The sequence below is a fragment of the Hypomesus nipponensis genome, chromosome 19, assembly GCF_054491055.1.
Source record: "Hypomesus nipponensis isolate SF chromosome 19, ASM5449105v1, whole genome shotgun sequence".
Lineage (NCBI taxonomy): Eukaryota > Metazoa > Chordata > Actinopteri > Osmeriformes > Osmeridae > Hypomesus > Hypomesus nipponensis.
In genome coordinates this window covers 15365891-15383880 of record NC_140379.1, presented here as the reverse complement: position 1 = coordinate 15383880, position 17990 = coordinate 15365891, and the positions used below count along the sequence as shown (strand labels likewise).

At 48.6% G+C, this 17990-nt stretch overlaps 1 protein-coding gene across 5 annotated transcripts; it reads right to left on the bottom strand.

The window, feature by feature from the left end:
* Positions 1 to 5207: 5207 nt before the first annotated feature.
* On the bottom strand, positions 5208 to 16466 carry LOC146247194 (AP-2 complex subunit alpha-2). Of its 5 annotated transcripts, none has more exons than XM_084682461.1 (24): positions 16448 to 16466; positions 15841 to 15941; positions 14740 to 14808; positions 13751 to 13893; positions 13384 to 13577; positions 13149 to 13278; positions 12930 to 13031; positions 12472 to 12580; positions 12227 to 12377; positions 11763 to 11931; positions 11516 to 11653; positions 10914 to 11096; positions 10604 to 10701; positions 9972 to 10203; positions 9687 to 9863; positions 9179 to 9424; positions 8728 to 8879; positions 8534 to 8616; positions 8110 to 8198; positions 7571 to 7695; positions 7359 to 7475; positions 6959 to 7028; positions 6738 to 6872; positions 5208 to 6265 (listed from the first exon to the last, which is right to left on the bottom strand). In XM_084682461.1, exons 2-24 carry the CDS (start codon positions 15905 to 15907, stop codon positions 6188 to 6190), a joined length of 3057 nt encoding a protein of 1018 aa, XP_084538587.1. In that variant the 5' UTR covers positions 15908 to 15941; positions 16448 to 16466; the 3' UTR covers positions 5208 to 6187. The 5 variants fall into 5 exon arrangements, with proteins under 5 accessions (XP_084538587.1, XP_084538588.1, XP_084538586.1 ...); XM_084682462.1 differs by having other exon boundaries at positions 16368 to 16461; XM_084682460.1 differs by lacking the exon at positions 16448 to 16466 and adding an exon at positions 16307 to 16441.
* Between the last annotated feature and the right edge of the window lie 1524 nt (positions 16467 to 17990).

Below are 17990 nucleotides of genomic sequence, written 5' to 3'. Positions count from 1 at the left end.
GCTCATGTGCATGTAGCCAGTGTGATTTGGTGAAACTCACTCCTCAAGTATTTAACAGGCCACCTGCGTCATTGAATAGCTAGCTTTTCTTTGGCGTAGCTGGTAGTGGTGGCGCTTGGGAAGTCAAAGATGGCATGATTGATCCTCGGTGAAGGATGGACACAGTCCGGAAAACTCTGACGGAATTTGCAAGACCATGTCTGTTACATACCCGTCACATGCACATAACCCTTGGTTATGTCCAGGAGAGAAATATGCCTATTAATGATGTTTCTTGTATAATTGATAAACTGTCATTATACAGTTTTAAGTTGGGTCTTTGCAGCTAGGAAATGCCTGCGACACTAGGGTAGATCAGAGGTCACAATATTACCAAAGTGTATAATGCAATGCAACTTTGAATGAGGAAAATAAAAGGAGTGACAGGCCATTTATAGGAGCCCTATCTAAGGACCTAAACAAAAGCTGTCTGGCTGTGTCCTTTTTCAGTGTCTGCGAAGGCAGTGATCATATTGTATTCTCCCATATTGTGATATCACATTTTCATTTAGTCATTTTTTATATATACTCTCTTGATTTCCTGTATTCATTGTCCAGTCTTCTGTAATACTCAACTTTAGCGTACCTGACACCTGCACCACATATTTGTGTAATAAATACATTGATTTTGTCTTGAACTTATCTTAACAAATCCTTTCAGAGCAATTGGGTATCATCTAATATGTCTTCAGAAGGTAGCAGAACCAACAACATTCCAGCAACATCCTCTCCGATGCTACAGGCCTATATATTTTAAACAAACGTAAAACATCATCCTGGGGTGATCTCACTGGGTATGGTGCATGCCATACGGGGTAAGGCCCACACACATTGGCCCGGGTTCGATTCTGGCTCATGCCAGTTCTGCATGTTTTCCCCTATCTCCCATACATTGCCTGTCTTTCAAACACTGATGCAATGACATCTATACACATGTTATTGCATTTTCCTTTGAGACGATAGTTTCATAGTAAATACAAGATAATCCTATTGTAAGTCTGGACATACGTGATACTTACATTTCCATATTAATGACTATTACTGGAAAGATTTCAGGGTCCATCCAGATTCAAAATGGCTTATCTACCATTCACATTTCTACTTGTGACTACACTTTACATATTAGGTGTGTAAATGGTGTGGATTTACATTTAGTAATTTAGCAGACGCTCTTATCCAGAGCGACTTACAGTAAGTACAGAGACATTCCCCGAGGCAAGTAGGGTGAAGTGCCTTGCCCAAGGACACAACGTCATTTGGCACAGCCGGGAATCAATCCAGGAACCATCTGATTACTAGACCAATTCCCTAACCGCTCAGCCACCTGACTCTGATGATAAGACTGCTGCAGTTACCTAGAGGGGAATTTCTTACTTTACACAACCTTATCATTGTGTTGCTTATTGTCTTTGGGAAATGTCTGGGAAAGTTCCTTCTCGTCATTCGACCAGTCTTTGTGGACACTGTTTCTATATACTTTTTTTTGTTTGACTTTCCTCCTCAAAATCTTGCAAACTAGCTGCACATCAGATATGTATTTTTGCATGACAGACCATGTGTTGACATGTGTTGAAGTAATGGTGACATAGATGAGTCTGAGATTGTACATCGTACCATTGCTGCGAAACTTCTCTCCATACATGAATAAACTTGGGATGATTGTCCTATTGCATTCAGGGAGTGGTGATTATTTTTGAAGCACAACGGGTGTATCTGGGTTCCTCTCTATCTGGGTATCACCTGTAGCCCTCACCAATGATACAGGCTAGCCTTTCTCAACCCTGGTCCTCAGGGACCTCTGCCCTGCATGTTTTAGATGTCTACCTGCTCCCATACATATGATTCAAATGAATGGGTGGTTATCAAGTTCAACAGAAGCCTGATAACGACCCATTCATTTGAATCAGGTGTGTTGGAAGAGGGAAACATCTGTGGAATGGAACGCCTTTGCAGTCCAAAGTTGAAGTATTTTAGGTTTGTGGTTTGATGGGGGACTGACCTAGAAGGCTCATGTTGTCCATGGAGTGGAGAATTGTAAAAGGGTAATGCCTCATGTGTGCAGTGTCAGGTCAGGCGTAAGGAGCAGACAGATACAGGGGACTGATTAGGTCTGTCACTGACTGGCTGTTTAGCTTACTGCTATGCCACACCATCACTTTTAAAAGGCATCATTAGATTATGCATAATCGGTTATGCATAGGAGCTTTTCGGATGACTCGTGGCTGCCTTACAAGCAAGAGTAGGGGAAATGCCTTGTGACATATGACGCTGTGCCAAGTTTATGTTGGCTTATTGGGCTACTTTATAGGGATACAGGGATGGTTATCCCTCTACAGAGGTACTGAAAGAAAGAGTAGGAAACCACTCGTGGGACAGGTTTTGGGTGAACTATTGGTGCTAAGGCTGATGCTCTGGGAGTAAAATATTCAGATATTGGTCCGTCTGTTGTGTGGAGTAATGTGCCTCTTTGGCTGTTTCCAGAGCCGGTGGTGGACTTGGGACTGTTTGACAAATAAAAGGAGTGGGGTTGTTGAGTGATCTGGTTGAAGAATATGTTACAAATATTGGATTCATATTTTAATGTCTTTACTGATTGTTCCAAGGACCCCATAGTTGGTTAAAAGGGAGCTGGGATCTACATACTAGACTTTAATGTACGTATTTGTCATTTCATTCCATTGAAATATGTGGATTGGTGGCACGGTAGCAGTGGATAGTGAAAAAGCGACCCCTTCGAGAGGTGTTTTGCACAGATTCTTCGGCAGTGTTCGGCAGTTTACCATCAAGTGAATCTTCGAGAGGAGATCTTTTAGTAGAACTGCTGATGTTATTGCTGCAGGTACAAAGGTGGCACAGTATTGGAATGCTCTACTGCGGATGTGGTGGGGGTGAGTTGAAAGCTCTCCTTGGAGAGAGGCTTGTAGGTGAGTGGCAGTGGAGACGGGATAATGAAGTGACTGGTCAACTATATTATCCAGTGCAACCATGTGTTTGGGTAGAAAGAGGAAGTGTTGGGGTTGCGTATGAGATTTGGTCACTCAAGATTGAACGCATCCCTGAGGGTGATTGGGCGGCAGGGTGATGGCTCAGGTGATTTGTGTGGACAGTTAAATGGTGAGCCATGTCTTGAAGGAATTTGATGGTGTAGCACAAACTGTGTAATAGGAATGAGAGATCAGGGAGACTCCGGGCTGTACTGGGTGAAGGGACGGTGGTGGTGGGGAAGTGCATAGGGCTCTGTCATCCTTCCTTGGGAGACTGGGGGAGGTTGATTTAGGTGATTATCTTGTTATTTGTGTAAAGTTGTCTTCATTTGAGATGGTGTAGGACGCTGGCCTAACACTCTTGGACTGTGCGTGGTGGGGATGCACCTCTCCAACGCTAGTAGCAATCTGCCATAATATCGACTAAAGAAAGAAAGAGGTCCTTGTGGCTTTCTTGTCTATAAATGTGAGTAGTTCTCTGAGTCCAGAGATTTTGATTATTAAAGACATTTGTTATTTGGATCCTGCCAGCCTCTTCCTGCATTCAGGTCCTCCATGATAAGTAATAAATACATAAAAATACATTTTAAATTGACAGTGTATGAGAGAAAGAAGTAGAAAATTTACAAAATACTTGCTCTTGAAATTGAATGAAAGATGAACTGTCAGAAAGACAAGGGGCTTGTCATGAAATGAAGGGATGGAGGGAGAAAGACACAATATAAACATGCCTAGCTGTGGCAATGGCAAGCACGTTAATAAAATATTGGCACGCTCACTCATAATATTGGTAAAAGATCCCATTAATTAAAGGAGTGTTAATGGTAAGGCTATGGTCATTATCAACATGTAGTATTATCGTTATAAGCTAAAGCACACATACTTTCTTCTGAAAATATAATTATTTTGTTTATGTAATGACATTAATGTAATGTTCTGGTCTCCCTAGGTTACCTCCTCAGCAGAGATAAGAAGTGGCAGGTGTTATCATGCTTGTCATGCTATCATTTGAGGCTGATAGCCGTGCACCTGGGCATTGTGTGGCAGGCAGAGCTGTGTTTAACAAACAGGAGGGGTGCTGACGAACATGGAAGCCACAGGGGGTGTGGTCTCAAACCCAGGTCCGGTTGGGGAGGAGCTGTGTGGAATGCAGATGAGGGACTCAATTTCAGTCTTCAAGGACCCTTGGAGGAAAAATGTTGAGGCTACATTGTCTATTTCATGGTGTTACATATTATTGATGGTGATGGATTGGTGGTACAGTATCAAACATATGTTAAAATGAAATGTATGATTAAAAACTGTTATATAATGTATGTACAAAAACATGTTCCCTGGAGAAGGCCAATAGTGAATAATTCACTAAACCAGTAAAGGCAATGTATAACCAAAAATATAAGCAAAACTGAATAAGTGGCAACTGAGATGTGGTCATGAAAACAACCACAAAGGTCTAACTCTGGATCTTATCTCATCCTCTTATGTTAGTGCCAGTGAGGCTGGCCTCAGAATGGAGCTGGAGACGAAGGAATGAGCAATTGCGAGATGGAGACAGAGCCCCTTCAACCTGTCCACATGTCTATCATCCTCAATCCCTCCTGGGCTGTGCTTTGTCGGGACATATGAACACGTATGAAGGTTATTTGGCACATTCATGTTACCAGCTCTTGTAAGACTGCAGGCAAGGTCACTTTAAACACCCACCAAAAGATTAATGATGGATACAAAAATGTTTGCTGGCTCACCATCAAAGTATCTTAATAAGGTTTCACTTCTACAGTCCAATATTAAAAGGAGGTATTAGCTCAACCACCCAACCACACTCTGTAAATATTGCTTCCATTGAAGTAGCATTAAAACGTAGAGTTCTTTTTACTCTTTCATCTTTTTTATATTGTGTGATAGAGTGCTATCATTTGTCTTAATATGTAGTGGTGGAAGAGGAGTGGTGGTGGAGGTGTGGAAGGCATTATGACGCACCAGCTCTCAGACAATCCTTCCACCCTGCTCTTGCTGGGTATAAAAACAGCTCCATCAGGTGGCCGAAAGAGTCCACGCAGGATCAACAGAGAAGGTTTTCATTACCTACTAAGGCCAGTGTACATAGTTCCTTATGATACATTGAATCTATAACTCAAAGCATACCTCTTTGATATGTGGTAATCATGACAGTTAACACAGTCGACAAGTGACACAATCAACTTTATTTGGCAAAACCTGTCATAAGATTGAAAGCAGTTGATATATGGTTTAACCACTAGAAGGCACAGAGAGGTGCGGCAGTGATGTAGTTACTAGCCACCTGTAGCAGTGTAGCAGGCAGGCTAGTCATGGAGCTAGCAGTGTGTAGAGATGTAGCTAGCATTTAGTGGACCTAGCAGTTTACACCCAGACAGAGATCCCCTGGGCTCACAGGCTCTGGAGCTCCCCTGGGGCTAACGGGGGCCTACGGCTGTGGATACTCCAGCTACATGCCACCCGACACCAAAGACATAGGAAGGCAGTCAGGCTAGCTCCCATTATGGTTTCCTTAAAACATTTGGGAACATTCTGTTACATTGGGACCAAGGGCCACTTTGGTTAAGGCAGGATGTAGGCGACTGGGAGGTAGGGAGGGTTGGGGGCTGGGGTACTAGGAGGGTCTGGGGACTAGGTGGGTTGAGTGGTTAGAATTAAACCACTTAGTTCTCAGTTTCCTGGCAGATACAGTTCGATCACTTTAATAAGGCTTGCTTTGCGAGGGAGTGTGTAAGATCCAACCACAGCACTGTCACAGGTGATCTGTCTCGACACTCAGCCCTCTTGCTCAGCAGCCTGGCTGTACACCAGTTTACAGCCAAGCTACACAATGGATACAAAGCTGGGAAATATTAGTAAAGCTGAGTGAAAAAACAAAAACAAAAAAAACCATTTGATATACATTTATAATATGTCAAATATAAAAAAAGAATTTACACTGTACATTGCATCAAATGAAAACGAAGTCCGAAAACCTCTGGGGGGGAGGCACGTTGGATTCGTTTGTGATCCAACATCCAACAACTCAATGGTTCACTAGGGCTTGTTGGAGGAGGAGTGACAGGGGTGAGCAGGGCTGGTGGAGAGGTAGGAAGGGAGGGTGGGGCGTGGGGAGTGTGGAGGTGAAGACCGGAGCACAGGGACTCTCAGAACTGTTCAGACAGCAGGTCACACAGCCTCTGGGACACCGTGTCGCGGCTGGTCCGTAGTGTCAGACGGTACATCTGAGGAGGGAGCGAGAGAGAGACATAGAGGGAGAGAGGAATGGGGGAGAGAGGGAGAGAGAGAGCGAGAGAGAGACATAGAGGGGGAGAGGAAAGGTGGGAGAGAGGTAGAGAGCGAGAGAGAGAGAGACATAGAGGAGGAGAGGAAGGGGGGGAGAGAGGGAGAGAGCGAGAGAGAGACATAGAGGGGGAGAGGAAGGGGGGAGAGAGGGAGAGAGCGAGAGAGAGAGAGACATAGAGGGGGAGAGGAAGGGGGGAGAGAGGGAGAGAGCGAGAGAGACGTAGAGGGGGAGAGGAAGGGGGGGAGAGAGAGAGGGGAGAGGAAGGGGGGGAGAGAGAGGGAGAGAGAGACATAGAGGGGGAGAGAGAGAGAAAGAGAGAGCAGTCATTAAACACGGAAAGGTAAGTAACACAGACACACAGACAAATGGCACACCAGTGGGCTGGGCTCAGGGACAGGATGTGGGCCTACCTGTGCCTGTGTGTTGGGTTCCAGTCGAAGCAGGCAGCCCACCTGCGTGGTCTTGGTGTGGATCACTCCGGCTCCCACAAAGTTGGAGGGGTTGGGATCCACCCCGTCCAGCAGGGCAGCCCCGAACCCAATGATCTGGGGGACAGGACACACAAGCAGCCAGTCACGACAGGTCCGGGGAACAGCACCAGCAGACCTACCCTGAACCGAGGAGACCCCACCTTCGCTTTGGTGACCTCTGTGTCCATTGAGTGTTTGGATTTGAAGATCTTCTGCACCTCCTGCTGAGGGCTGGGGAAGACGGAATGACAGACAGGAGAGAGACATCAAATACTTAATCATGGATGAAGGATTTGTGTGCTTTATCGCTTTAGAACCAGGGGTGTCACTCGAATGACTAAGAACATGGTGTTGACATTACACTCTTAATATTGACTTGAACGCGCACCCATATTTAAGAGGATGACTCAGTCTACGGTGACAAAGCAAACTGTTAAGACCAATATTTGCAAAAATGACACCGTGTTTATGTGTGCGTGTGAGAGGCCAACCCTGCCGATTAAATGTTGTATGCTGGGAGTTCCGAGAAAGAGTTTGGTGTTCTGGGAAGAGGTGTCTTACGCTCCAAGTTGTTTCCAACGCTGGAAGAAGTCCTGTGACACCATCTCGGTGGGCTGGAGGAACTTGTTGAGAGTGATGGGGAGCTTCACAGCCATCTTCTGGAGTGTTCCGCCGTACCTGAGGAGAACACACAAACACTTAGAACACACACACACACACTAAAAGGCAATGGTGTGAACCAATACACAAAGGAGGGTGAGGTGTTGGGATACCTGAACTGGATGTTGAGCACCGGAGCATCAACAAAGTCGGACACACACTCCATGTTGAGGGTCTGCTGGAGCTGGGCCCCTCCCTCCACGGTGGGGTCGGCAGGCTTGGCCTGGATGTTCAGCTGTGACGGAGGGCGTTAAGGAAACACTGTCGACGTGTACACGCACACACACACCCAGACACACCTAGACAAAGACGCACACACACTACTAGGCCTGGCAAGATGACTGTAGAGTCATGACTTTGATAGACCATAAACAATAGAATTTGTGGATTCATTTTCCGACTTTAAGGTTAATTGCCTTTTCTACTTTAGAACTTTCATTTTCAGAGCTGGAAAAGGTGTCGACTTGGTTTCGGCAATTACTTCACAAAGTACTTGGTACATGTAGCAAGACAACAAAATTCCCCCAAAATCCACCCACAACTGACCCTACACACACCTATTTTCAGGCCTGAAACAACAAACAATTGCATAACCTACACACAGCCCAGAATGCACACACCTAGACATGAGTCAACAGCCAGGGAGGATATGAGAGTGCAGAGGTTCCTGGCACAACACAGAAGCAGAGAAGTTCAGGAACTGAGTGGACGTCTTGTTTCCAAAGAACACATACATCCGTCCTGGGGGAGAGACAGCACAGAGGGAAAGAGAGGAGATGAGGAGGAGAGAGAAGGAGATGGGGGGGGGGGAAAGGAGATGGGGGGGGGGGGAGAGGGAAGGGAGAGTATTGGGTAAGAGAGAGAGACAACAGAAGAGAGACAAGAGAAGGAAAGAGGTCAGTGAGAGAGAGAGAGAGAGAGAGAGAGAGAGAGAGAGAGAGAGAGAGAGAGAGAAGACAAGGGAAGAGCCTGGTCTGTTATCACTGTCCAACTCGCATGTACTGAATGTAGTATAAGTTGCACTGCTAGAGAGAGCAACCAGGCGTGGAAGCACCAGTGGTCCACCTGCTACCTACCCAGGTTCTGTCTGTATTCAGACTTCAGGCCAATCTGCAGCAGCTGGTTCTCATACAGAACCCCGTTGTTCTTGCACACAAACCTGAGGAGACACAAACGTGAGACACCCAAACCAGTGTCACACAGCGTCGCGTCGTTTCAGGGTCCGCCGTCGCGTCCACACCCGACCCCCCTCCCTTCTCTCCTGGCTCACCTGGAGAAGTTGTCGTCTGCCACGGGGGGAGCTGGGGCTTCTGCGCTGGCCTGCTCCGGGGCGTGCAGCTCAGAGAAGACGTCCACCAGCAGGCTGCCCCCGGTGGAGGGCGCCGGGCTGGCCAGGCCCAGCAGGTCTGTGGAGGGGGACACCTGAGGGAGGGAGAGGAGGTCGAGTCGTGAGCACGCTGGACCGGGAAGTAGAAACACGGGCTGACGTGCGACTGTGAGGCCAGGACGTGGCTGTGGCATCTCAAACGGGACCGTAACCACTCTTTAGGGAAGCATGCTCTCTTTTCTCAGGTTAAGAGGAAGGGGTACCCGTTAGCAGGGTCACATTGGTCCCAGTGACCTCACTGTCTCGTACTAGTTAACACGTTAGTAAGGGCGACAGGGGTGCTAGTTCACCAGTAGAGGTTACAGTGACACGGCACACATGTGGCACACAGAACCTGGAAGACTGGCCCAGCAGCAGTGGCCGACATGGTAGCAGCCGTGCCCTGGTGAGCGAAGGAGGAGAGGGGAGAGAGGGAGGAGAGGGGGGTGAGGGGAGAGAGAGAAGAGAGGGAGGAGAGGGGGCTGAGGGAGGAGAGGGAGGAGAGCATCGGCTGCAGGAGAGAGGAGGAGACTGGGCGGGGCCGGTTGGTCGGCGTTGGAGCCACGGTCAAGAGGTCAGCAGCAGATTCAGGAGGAGAAGGCTGATGGACAGAGGAAAGGGTTCATAGAGTAGACAGTGAATAGCGCCCAGCAGATAGTGGGCAGGACACAGTGGATAGTATGTAGCCGACGGTTAAAGACGCGAGGCAGACAGGATATTTAGTGGCCTCTTTAAAAAGAGAACTCGATTCAATCGAGGAACTCGAATCCTCGACAGAATCCATAAAACCAAAACCAGTGGGTGACAGCCCTGGTGCAAAGCGGCACGCCGGATCGGAGCGCGAGGCGTCGGCGCGGCTGTACCGTGGCAGCGGAGTTGCTCGCGCCGTGCTCCGAGGCCCCGTTGACGTTGGCGCCGCGCTCCTTGCGCTGGTCCTCCAGGTCGGGCAGGGTCACCCCGGGGCCCTTCTTCCTCTTCAGCTTGGCCAGGATGGAGGACTCCCGCTCGGGGAAAGGGGGCATCTCCTCCAGGACCGTGGCCTGCGTGGGGAGGAGGGGGCAAAGATGAAAGGGGGGGGGGGGGGTGTTATGGGGCTGTCAAAAAGGGGGGGGCAGACGTGGAGAGCTGCCGGGAGGGCGGAGCCTGACCAGGATGTCGGTGCTGGCGATGCAGCTGAGTCGGAGGTACTCCACGGCCCGCTGCTGGAGCTCCACGTCAGCGTTGCGCAGCTGGCTGTCGGACTTCAGCACCTCCTGGATGGTGCCCTTCACCTCCGGGAACAGGTTGATGAACTTGATGTAGGCCGACAGCAGCAGGGCCCGCGTGGGCACGGAGCACAGGTGGAACTTGGAGTGGAGCAGGTTGAACTGGACCAGAGGACTGAGGGAGGGAGGGAGGGAGGGAGGGAGGGAGGGAGGGAGGGAGGGAGGGAGGGAGGGAGGGAGGGAGGGAGGGAGGGAGGGAGGGAGGGAGGGAGGGAGGGAGGGAGGGAGGGAGGGAGGGAGGGAGGGAGGGAGGGAGGGAGGGAGGGAGGGAGGGAGGGAGGGAGGGAGGGAGGGAGGGAGGGAGGGAGGGAGGGAGGGAGGGAGGGAGGGAGGGAGGGAGGGAGGGAGGGAGGGAGGGAGGGAGGGAAAATGAGAAAGAGACTGGGAGAGGAACGAGGCTGAACCACACCCAACACAGAGGCCCCGGAAACTCCTTCTGTACCCAAACACACACACAGACAGACACACACACACACACAGACAGAGAGACACAGACACACACACAGACCCCTCACCTGGACCTGGCGTCTCCAGCGATCAGGTTGCCAAACTCTCCTAGGATGTATCCCCCAACCTTGACCAGGTTCTCATGGCAGGCTGGAGCCTGCAGCGCCTGGGGGGGTGGAGGGGAAGACAAGAGGACAATTCAAAACAACAGCAGATCAGATCATCTCATTGTCATCAATCGTCCATCTCATCATGTTCCATCCTCTCCCCAGCTCTCCGTCACCACGGCCCCCTCCCCCACGGCCCCCTCTCCTCCCCCTGGGCCCCCTCCCCCACGGCCCCCTCCCCCATGGCCCCCTCCCCCACGGCCCCCCTCACCTCGAAGACGGTCTTGGCGGCGTAGCCCTGGACGTCGTCCCGGTTGATGACGATCTGGATGACGCGGTACCACACCTCCTCACTGACGTAGTCCCCGGCCATGCGGATGAGGCTCAGGATGGTGTCCACGTACCAGGTGTAGTCCACCGCGTACTTCTCGGCCAGGATGGCCACCTTCAGCACCTGGCGGGCACACGCAACGCTGGCCTTGAGATGGCTGGGACGTCTCGTACAGTGTCTGGCCAAGTACAGACCGTTCCAGCGACACCAACGCCTGTGACGCCATTTTAATGGTACTTTTCTCGTCCTTGATTATCTGCTACTACGTTCAGCTTCAATTGAGCCATTCCCAAACTTAACATGCACTATTTGTAGTACGTCGCTTTGTATAAAGCATTTAATGTATATGTAGGGTCAACAAAGGAGGGACCGAGACAGGGTTTACACAGTACATCCTAGGACGTGGGTTTGGCACAGAACAAATAATGCAACAACATAATACAGGCTTGGTGTACAGAAGGCAAACTCGTCATAGTAGCTGGTAGAAGTGTTCCTGCATGGCCGGTGGGGCGGGGGGGGGGGGGGTGGAGGGCGACACTCACGATCTCCTCCCTGATGGAGTAGTCGGCCGTCTCCAGGTAGCTCAGCATCTCCGCCACGATCTGCTTGGAGTTGCTGCGGTCGCACATGGCGTAGAGCAGGTCCACGGCCCGCTGCCGCACGCTCACGTCTCTCTCGGTCTGCAACACACACACACACAAATGAGCGTAGGCACCAGCGCGCACACGGGTGCTCAGAGCGGCGTGCGCGGGGGAGGGGGCCTCTGGGGGCCGGGCGTGCGAGCCCTACCTTCAGGGCGCTGATGACCGTCTCAATGTGGGTCTTGACGGCCTCGTGGGAGAACTCGGAGCTGGCCAGCGTGCACATGCTCTCCAGGGCCAGGTAGCGCAGGTTGGTCTCCCGGTGCTGCAGGAACTGACCCAGCTGGTTACAGGCTCGCACCAGCAGGGTGGGCTCACTGGGAACACACGGACAGATTAGTGAACGCCGTGGGTGTGTGTGTGTGAGAGTGAGTGAGTGAGTGAGTGAGTGAGTGAGTGAGTGAGTGAGTGAGTGAGTGAGTGAGTGAGTGAGTGAGTGAGTGAGTGAGTGAGTGAGTGAGTGAGTGAGTGAGTGAGTGAGAGAGAGAGAGAGAGAGAGAGAGAGAGAGAGAGAGAGAGAGAGAGAGAGAGAGAGAGAGAGAGAGAGAGAGAGAGAGAGAGAGAGAGAGAGAGAGAGAGAGAGAGAGAGAGAGAGAGAGAGAGAGAGCAGACCTGTCGTGGTGGATGATGAGGCTGATGGCTTCAAACAGCACGGCGTTCTTGGCGTTGGAGTGCTGCACCTTCTTGGACTTGGGCGGCTCCTGGGCCTTGTTCAGGATGCTCTCCAGACACTCTACCAGACGCGCCCGGATCGCCCCATCCTCTGTGGGCACCAGACGGTTACACAGGCTAACGCACCGGAGGCAACCCCCCCCCCCAAACACACACACTCACACAGACACACCAGGGCTCCTTACCAGGGGGTGGATAGCACTGCAGCAGTCTGAGCAGCTTGACTGACAGCCAGGGAGCTGCTACAAAGTAGTAGGTGTAGTCCTGCAGGTCTGTGGAGGCCGAGGTCACAATCTGCAAACATCATCGATGTTAGTTAGAATCAATGGTGGACAGACTACATTGAACCATGAAGACAATCTGCAATGTTTACAAGTCAACTAAAAGAGAGACAGAGAGGCAGACAGAGAGGCAGACAGAGAGGCAGACAGAGAGGCAGACAGACAGAGAGACAGACAGAGAGGCAGACAGAGAGGCAGACAGACAGGCAGACAGAGAGGCAGACAGAGAGGCAGACAGACAGAGAGGCAGACAGAGAAGCAGACAGAGAGGCAGACAGAGAGGCAGACAGAGAGGCAGACAGAGAGGCAGACAGAGAGGCATATAGATAGATCAGACACGTGGATGTCGAGCGCAGCCCTACCCTGCTGAGCCTGGCCACAGCCAGTGAGACCGAGGTTTTGAAGTCGTCAGGGCTCTTCTGGGCTAGAGTGGTGATGAGGCTGGTGGCTGCCGTCACCACGCCCTGAGGACACGGTCATGGTCACTTCACAAACAACGCACCGCAATGTCAGCACCCCACATCAGCACAGGATCATCCCCGACCCATCACCCGCCCCAGTGACCCCCCCTCTCTCTTTACCAGGTGCTGGTCGTTGAGCAGGTGCACCACGCGTGCCGTCCACTCCCCCATGGGGACCAGGTCAGGGGACGTCCTGTTGAGACGCAGGAGACACAGGGCGGCGCTTTGTTTCACACTGTCCATGCTGTCCCTGGAACGCAGACAGAAAACACAGGTCTTACTCCACACACACACAAGCGCGCGTGCGCCCGTGTCCGTGCGGCAGCCCCGCCCCCCCGGGAGACGGCCTGCATACCCAGCCACCAGGATGCGTGGTATGTCAGCTGCGAAGGCCTCGGCCATCTCCCTGCTGCCCACGTTGGCGATGCAGTGCAGCGCCAGGTTGATGAAGGTGGGGTTCCTGCTGGACAGGTCGTTCTTGATGCCATTATTGATCAGACTAATCAGGTCGCTGTTGGAGTTGACCAGCACGGAGATGAACAGATAGCCCTGGGGGGAAAGAGGGGATTGGTCAAAAGCTGGTCATGTGACACGACATTGTGTTGGTTGAATTGATTTGTATTGTTTCATGTGTGTAGGAGATAGGGCGAGCATGAGAGAAAACTGCTACATTTGTACAGATAGTGCTAGATCGCCCTCTGCAGGCCACAGAGAGAACTCACAATCTGCTTCTCTGTGTATTTGTTGGAGCTGAGCAGGTTAACAGCTTCCATGTGGCCGAAGTCAATGTCATGTCCCAGGAGGAAGATGAAGAGCAGCTTGCAGACATACTTCTTCTTACTGTAGCCATCCAGAGCCTTGTCTCCTGCAGCAGGCACAGCCACACACAGAGGACGATTAGGGAACAGCCTTTGTCAATTTCAACAGACTTCACAGGAAGATGGGAAATGGAAATGATGAGAAGTGACAAGATAAGTCATGTCAGGTCTCGGGGAGAGTGAACAAGGGCCTATGGGAAAGTGGAACAAAGGGCCAGTGTGGTAATAAAGCAGAGCTGAGTCAGCACCTCCAGCAAATAAACTGATAACAGCACTCTAGCTTTTGTTGCTGTGAGGGAAGCCAACAATTTTAAGCTACAATAAGTAAGACAGCATTTTGGGGATGTAAGTGTGTGTGTGTGTACGTGTTTGTTTGTGTGTGTGGTGTGCATGTGTGTAGGGCTAGCTTGACTTATCATGATCCCCCCCACATCTGTGTATGGGACTCTTGTCTCATGATTGGGATTAGTAGGGACTGTTTATTGAAGATTAGGCTACACCATAAAGACTGTGCGCGTGTGTGTGTGTGTGTGTGTGTGTGTGTGTGTGTGTGTGTGTGTGTGTGTGTCATGGAGAGATGCAGAACAAGTGAGTAAGATCCACAGGAAGTTGCTGTGGTAAAGAGGAGAGCATTCCTGCTTGCTAACCTGCTGTGTCCCTTAACTACTTCCATACCACCTCCTCATTCTCTTATACACAAGTTCTTTCTATCCCTGTCCTTATATGACTCCAGCCAAATAGTTAACATCAAAATATCTAAAACCTATCTAAAAAGTTACATGACGTGATTGGGAAACTTGAACTCACAACGAATGATAATTATACAATGAGGCCACTTAAAATGTATCCAATCAAATGAAGTATAAAATCAAAACATTTTTTTTTATACTTACCCTTAAATTTGGACCGGATGTTGGCCAGCTCTTTATTTATTCTCTTGATCTCTGCCTCTTTACTTTTACCTGGTACAAAGCATCAGAAGTGAGTTGGTACTTGACTGTTTGGCCTGAAGTAGACCTAGTTAGTCTATAAAAAGGGCATTCACCCACAGTGAACTTAAACTGATGAGTCCTCCAGAACCAAGTCACAGTTCTTTATTTAGGTCAGGAGGGCAGTCATGAAAATGATAAGATACAGACAGCTGATTAACTAGCTAACTAGGATCATCGGTTCTGTACTGGGCAATGTGGACCTATGGTCAGTGAAAGGCTGGTAACCTTTACTGTCCCGCTGTTGACTAAGACAGGGAAAATACAAGTGCTGGAAATAGACTCTCATTTGCACACGGAGCACATTCACATTTTCGTGGCTCTGGGTGAAAGGTTTCCAACTCACAACCCAATAAGACAGACCTGTCAAAGCCCAGTCAGACTAAACACCAATCGGTCATGTATACATGGCCTTAAATACATTGTAGATAGCAAACTAGATACTTTTCTGGAAAGTAGCCCCGCTACGTGGCTTGTGTGAAGCCACCTTACTGAGCCTATTTCCTGACCCACGCCCTTTTACTACGAATGAACGCGAACTATCTTGCTGTTTGCTAAGGAAGACAGTTCGCTAGCGAGCTTTTCCAATAACTATGAGAAAGCTTGGCAAATGCACTTCTAGATTGCAACCAGATCACTTTTCTGGAGTCTACTAATTGTTGTGCCGCTAAATGCCTAGATAATTGTCCACGTTAAGTACATGTAATATTAGCAGGCAATTACAAGTAGGCTACTACTAGTCTAGCTAACTGGTAGTGTTGTTGTCTCGCTAGTTAGCTGTAGCCTAGCTGGCTAGCTTGCTATTTTTGGCTTAAACGTTTGTAACAACGTCTACATAATGTCTATGAATTGACTTGGAATCTATAGATTATGATTATGCTCGCGATACAGTTATGTTTGGTTGCCAGATTTTCACACGATTATTGACAGCTAGTTAGTGTTAGCTAGACTTCAAACTAGCTATCTTGCTAATTTGTCTTGTTCAGAAAAGTCAGGATAACTCACAGTTCCTAATGTCAGAGATGAAAACAGCGAGGCCACGCATTCCATCTCCTTTAGAGACTGCAGGCATTTTATCCACACGATATTTTAAGTTTTTCCTTTTTCTGCCAGACAGAGAGAGAACACACAGCAAACTTTATTTTACAGGCAATTGAAACTAGTGCGGCTAGTTTGAGCTAATGGGGTGGACAGATACACACACACTCCCCGTCCGCAGCTTTGAGGAGTGAACGTCAGGGAAGAAGAATTCACTGGTGACTAACGAGCCAACCCCAGTGGTTGTAAGTCAGCGTGTTTAGGTGTCAGACAGTTGGCTAGTTCAAGGCTGGCGTACGGACAGCTGCTTATCACTTTGCATCACGGTCTTTGGAGATTTAATGTTGTAATGCAGCAGAATAAGGATTTTCCCTGCAGTGCACGAACAATACTAGTCTTTGATGGTATTGACAGAGCCTTATCCATTGCTTACATTAGTTTTCGGCTTTGGAAAAGGAACAAAAACGACTTCTCCCTCCAATCTGTCAGCATACCTTGTGTCTGTATTACTAGTACCCCACACACAGTGTTTCACCATCCTGTATCACTGTTTTACTTTTAGAGATATTTTTACTTATCTGCTGCATGCGTTTCAATGCGCCTGACGAAATGGCTTGTTTGGTCTCCGCGCATAGTAACGGTTACTGTAGTATGATTGGACAATTTGTTTTTTTAGGGAGTGGCTTAGCGCTTGGTCAATTTGCGAGCAGACTTACTTCATCGAACACCTGAAGCAGTTACATTAGGCCCAGTTTCATTCTCCGGAATCAAGATATGCAGTACCAATGTATTGTGTATTTTGTTTTCATTTATTTTTCATGTCACATGCCTTTTATAAGCCATCCACACCTGTTATGTACTTGTGTGTATTTCCTGCATATCGTGTGGCTTTAAACTATTATTGAATTTCTCTTTGTGACTAAGTTAATTGTGGCTGTAGTTGTGTTTTGCTTTTCGGGGTAAATCCTATCATACGTTTGGCTTGCAGTCCAAGTAATTGGAATGTAATACCTAATCTATGGCCAGTGTCCGGAAGGATGTCATTTCGTCCAGATATAGTATCAAATGAATATCAAATGTCAGGAAAGAAAATGTTTCTTGTCCAAGTATAACATCAAATGAATGGCAAGTGTCCAAACTTGTAAATTGTATTTAAAATTGACGTAGTAGAGTTACACTTAACTGCGAACAAAGTCATCAAATCAAAAATGTCTGCATTAATCGGGATTGAACAACTAACCCTTGTATTTTAGATGGTACATCCTAACAAACTCAGCCACGGGCACATTCAAGTATTGAATGTGTGCTTGCGTGAGTCCACTGAGTGACTTGCGTGAATGGTAATACGCTGTCCAATGCAGTCTTACAGTATCAATCACAATACAACTTTTACACACATGATGCAACAAATCCAATATGCTGGCTAGATGTGACTTTTCTTGATCAGGATTAACATAAAATGAATGGCCAGTGTCCAGAAGGCTGACGTTTAGTCCAGATATAGTATCAAATGAATGGCCAGTGTTCAAGGCTGACATTTAGTTCCTGTTTGTATCCAGTCCTTGTCTTGTCATATCTTGAAAGTGTGAGTACCCTGCATTTTAAGATTAACCTTTGGTTATTGTAGTCCCGCCTTCATCTCCTGTGGTTGGGTCCAACCTGCACCCACAGCTTGACAGTGTGATGTTACACCTGGACAAGAAATATCTGCTCTCTTAACATTTAATATTCCATTTGGACAAAATATCAGCCTTCTGGACTCTGGCCATTAATTTGATTTACATTTACATTAAATGTATGCATTTAGCAGACACTTTTATCCAAAGCGACTTCCAAGAGAGAGCTTTAAAAAATCGCATAGGTCACCGATCATAACAACGAGGTAGCCCAAACTCTGCAAGCAGCCAAAACATGAAGCATACATTGTGAAAAGCTTAACAAGTGCCAAAGGGAAGATCCATAAGAGCATGCAGTTATACAAGTTACAAATTAAAAACAACATGAACCCCAAAAAGTGCAAGACTGTACCTGTAGAAGAACAATCAACAGTAAAACATTTCACAGCGAGTACAAGAGTTACCTTCGTTATAACTAACCTATGTAGCAGAGAGTCCACA

Bases quoted from the DNA above. Each gene is read 5' to 3' on its own strand.
- LOC146247194 (XM_084682460.1), bottom strand. From the start codon at position 16,365: ATGCTGACAGATTGGAGGGAGAAGTCGTTTTTGTTCCTTTTCCAAAGC. The intron at 11,097-11,515 runs GTGAGTGTCGCC...TGTGCCCGCCAG, and splicing joins ACTCCATCAGGGAGGAGATC to GTGCTGAAGGTGGCCATCCT. The intron at 7,696-8,109 runs CATATCCTCCCT...CGCCCTCCGTCA, and splicing joins GCCAGGAACCTCTGCACTCT to CAGCTGAACATCCAGGCCAA.